This window comes from Charadrius vociferus, unplaced genomic scaffold, assembly GCF_000708025.1.
Source record: "Charadrius vociferus isolate BGI_N301 unplaced genomic scaffold, ASM70802v2 scaffold139, whole genome shotgun sequence".
NCBI classification, from domain to species: domain Eukaryota; kingdom Metazoa; phylum Chordata; class Aves; order Charadriiformes; family Charadriidae; genus Charadrius; species Charadrius vociferus.
This window is the reverse complement of record NW_009650169.1, coordinates 1,083,395-1,087,704: the sequence shown is the minus strand read 5'-3', so window position 1 is coordinate 1,087,704 and position 4,310 is coordinate 1,083,395. Positions and strand designations below refer to the sequence as shown.

General features: G+C 49.3%; 1 protein-coding gene across 1 annotated transcript in view; it reads left to right on the top strand.

Moving 5' to 3' along the window:
• The first annotated feature begins 283 nt into the window (after positions 1-283).
• Positions 284-4,310, top strand: part of LOC104293059 (eukaryotic initiation factor 4A-III) — a 12,186-nt gene continuing 8,159 nt past the window's right edge. Inside the window, exon 1 of the mRNA XM_009892520.1 lies at positions 284-419. Within this exon, the coding sequence (XP_009890822.1) occupies positions 284-419 (136 nt within the window). The remainder of the gene's footprint in view (positions 420-4,310) is intronic.

The window sequence follows — 4,310 nt, the reverse complement described above, 5'->3', positions numbered from 1 at the left end:
CCAACAGCACCAACAGGACTTCTGTTGTCACACCATCCAGGCTTTCAGAGATCTGCCCCCATCTCACACATAAGCTTAGATCACATCCATCCCAGATTTTCCCCAGCCCTGGGGTGGCCACACCCTGCCACCCCATCATGAACCTGACTGCAAGCGCTTCTTCCACCCCAGATGGTTGCTCACTGAAAGGCCTTGCTGCTCACTTCACTCACCACCACCAGACAAAGCAGCACCAGAGAGACCTTGAGAATCTCCTCTAAGTTCTTCCAGGGCTCAGATGGCAATGACAAGTTCAGGCTTGGCAAATCTAGCGCCGTTGCCAATGCTGGAGAAGAGATGTGGGGCCAAGCAGCTTGGCCGGAAGGATGGACTGCTTCCCTGCGCGCTCTCCTCTGATGATGAGGAAAAAAGCAATGGAGGTGAGTCAGTGGGGCAAAACTGGCAGAGAAAAACTGACAGATTTCCATACTGAAAGGAAACTCCAGGGACCCCATCAATACTGGAGAATGTTCTAAAAAACAAACCCAAGCTGCCAGGAGGGAGATGCTCTGAGCCGCCCTTAAGGCAGCCACAAGGAGCAGGATGACAGGCACAGACCGTGCACTTTGGTCTCCCTACTAACCCACAAAAACTCAGTATTCACAGAAAGACCAACGTGGAAATGTATATAGCATCAGAGGGTCACGTGAAAACTGTCACATGGGGACTGCTAGCCAACATTTTGTTTGATCCAGAAGCTAAAATTGGGTTGAGGTCAGCTTCAAAGGTAAATGATATTCAGCCGAGGTGAACCAAAAAGCAGAACCCAGAAAGCTGATACAGAACCAGCAACATCTCCAAGAGCACCAATTTCATACCAGGTTTGAAGGAAGCCTATCCTCAGAGAACTTTTACCTCAAAGTCTTAAGCCAGAAGAACCTGAAACAATTCCTTTTTTCTTTTTTTTTCTGGAGCTGTTTTGCTCAGGATCCTGGATGAAGCCATGCTGGCTGTCAGGGTAATCAGCTATTCACTTCTACCTTAGTGCATTAAAGCGCAGCTACTTCAAAAGCTTTTGCAAATGCTTTGCCAGTCCTTGGAATTAAAAGCACTAAGGAGAAAGAAGTATTTTACATCAAACAAAGAAAATGTGGATGAAGCTTTGCTCCATGCACTAAAAAAGGGACAACCTGAGTCACAAGAGGTGCAGAGATGTCAGCGCTTCTGAAGTCAATGAATTGGGGTGATCTTTCCCCTCTGCTAGGGTATGCATCCCTCTCCCTCCTGTAAAAAAATGAGGCTCAACAGCCCTTTGTTGTTCCGTATTACCATCCCACTCCACCTGCACAGAGTTTGCTCTTACTCAGGCAGCTCCCAAGGGAGTCTTTTGGTCACCATGCAGCGGGTGAAGTCCAGACCATACCCAAAAACTGACTGTCAAGTGGAAAACTCTCCCCAGGTCACCACACTCAGATGACCAACTAATGTCAATTAAATCACCCCCTTACAAAACAAAACATCTTGGCCTGAATAGTTCCCAGTAGAATCCATTCTTTAGCCTCCTCTTTTGCAGGGGAATGGACAGAGAAACCTTTCTAAGTGTGATGGCTGGATTTGCAGCTGGATTCCCTGCAGGACATTGCAGAACATCAAACACAAATGAACTGTCTCATGTTGAGAACTAGGAATGACTTATGGTTCCTTATCCAAAGTTAATGGAAATCACCTCCAAGGAACTGCAGATCAAGGCCATCAACCAGGACCCTTTTTACAAAGAAATCTTTCTGCCTTTCAGCTCACCTCACTGCTGACAGTCTTGGCTGCTTGAGCGATGTTGACGTACCTTGGAAAAAGGCAGTTGTGGCTGAACAAGCCAAACTGCAGCTTCTCAAAGCTCACCCCTCCATCTCCATCCTGCTCCAGTTTAATGAATAAATCTTTGAGTTCCTAAAAAATGAGTACAAGAGAAGAGAAACTCACCAGCTGCAGGAACACAGCTTGAAGCATCCAAACAGCTTCTTAAAATAAATCCCACTGTTTTTTACAGTGCAAATGGAACACAATTTAAAAACTCTTTTGGAAAATTAATGCTGCTCTATTTCCATGCATACACAAAGACACAAACTTCTCTCCACAAAGTCTGTGAGCCCCAGGAGTGGATGCAGACAGGTACAAAACCCACTTGATTCCTGCTTCAGTTTTGGGAGAGAAGAGGGATTGAGGCCCCATGCCTACTCTGGGACCCTGAAGGGATACAGCTGACCTGTAATTTCATTTTGGAAATAGCAGGCTATTCACAGAGACACACAGCAAAAGGACAAAATACAACAGGAACAAGCTGCAACAAGGGAAACCTTGACTGGCCGTAAGGAAAAAATTCTTCCTCCTGAGTACATTGCAGCCCTGGGACAGGCCCAGAGAAGCTGGGGCTTCTCCATCCTGGGACATACTCAAAGCTAGACTGGACAAGCCCTAAGCAACTTGGTCTAGCTTGAAAGTCAGCCCTGCTGTAAGGAGGATTAGTCCAGATTCCTCCACAGTTCCCTCCCCACCTAACCCTGACTCGGTCAGACACTACAGACCAGCTCCTCTCCAAGGGAAGCCATCTGTGTCCCCAAGGAAGCGCAGCTGTGCTGGGGTACACCAGCTCAGCACCAGTGCCTGCAGCCTAGGGGAGGCAAAGCTTACTTTCGACAGTCATTTCCTCTGACTCTACAGATTCACTGCCCAGAGCCCACCGCCCACCCCTCCCTCAACAAACTGGCTCCTGGCCTTTCCCTGCTCACCTCCTTCCTCAGCTCCTTCAGCCAAACGCTGGCTGAGGAAGCCCTCACCTCCTTGCACCTACCTCCTCTGGGAGGGCCCAGACTTGAGCCTCAGCCATGTCCAAGGAAGGGCTGTGCACCCGCCGGGAGCTGCAGGCTAGGTCTGGCTTCCAGATGAAAACACAGCACACACCAGCCATCCTAAAAACAGCCTCCCCACAACTATTTGTGACACAATTCTGTGAGGACCAAGCTCCCTGTATCTGTATTCACCCCTGTAAGGACAATGCAAGAGCACAGCCAATGTCACTGACACAACAAGGATGATGGGGATCAAGGAGCATGACTCCCCTGTCACAAACACAATCCAGACGTGTTAGCACTGTCCCATCTTCCTATATTCCCCCACAAATCCCAGAGGATCTGTACCATGTCCTCTCCTGACAGCTTGCCGTTATTTTGGAGGAGAGAGGCCATCATACCTTGTCCCTCCATTTAAAAGAGCTTTATCACCTTCAGCCTCTTTGTTTGCCCTCAGGTTCTGCTGCAAGAAAAACGAGGAAAGAGCATCAGTCGCCGTCCACCCCAAGGCAGGGGTCACACACCCCAAACCTGCTCAAACATGCAGCTCCTGACACATCTGCTCACAACCACAATGGGAACAACCCATGTGAAGCACCCAGCCTGACTCACTCAGGCACACTCAGCCACGCTGGGACTGGAAATGTTTGTGGTTTTGTAACAATTTCATTTCCCCACGTCAAACATTCTAGCTCAGGACTCAGAAGAGTGCCCTGCCAAGCAGGAGAGCACCTTTATCCCACAAAAGTTTAAGGGTTTGTTCAGAGATCAGGCAAGTATCCAAGCTACCCATGGCAGGAGGATGGTTAAATCTGCCCTCTACCCAAGGATAAAAACAACAACATTGGAGGAGGAGGAGGAGGAGATCAAGGGGAAAAGATGCAAATCCTGTTTAAGTCCCAGGTGGGAATGGGGGTGTAACGTGCCCACATCAAAACCCTCTGCCCAAAAAGCAAACCCAGAGATCCAGCCCTGTGAAAACTGGATCCCAGCTGCCTGAATGACATGGACAGTGAAATGAAGAAGGCATCAGCCGACGAAAGGCAGAGCAAAGCATGGCTCCTTCTCCACTGGTTCTCTGTTGAGAACCTCAGAACTTCCTTCAGCAGCCTGGTTTGAGCTCAGGTTTGCAAATCAACCCCCGTTTGACAGTCCTGAGCTTGCAGAAAAGGTGATACAGTCTGACAGCCAGCCCATCCTCTTCCTGCAAATAGCCTGGGGTGTTCCTGGGTCTGGATACTGGGCTTTCACATGGACATTGCATATAGAGACTTAAGTTTTTCCAAGGGGGACACATCACTACGTAGCCAGAGGTCAGGCTCCCTCCACCTCATCTTCAAGCAACGTATTAAGCAGGGAAACGAACCCGCCTTCCCCATGCGTGACCTCCACCTCCCGTTCCAATGTGTTTTAAGAAGGATGTACAGCCTCACAGGGGGCGAACAGGCCACGCCAGGCGGCGGTTGCCGGTAGCCCGCCCCCACA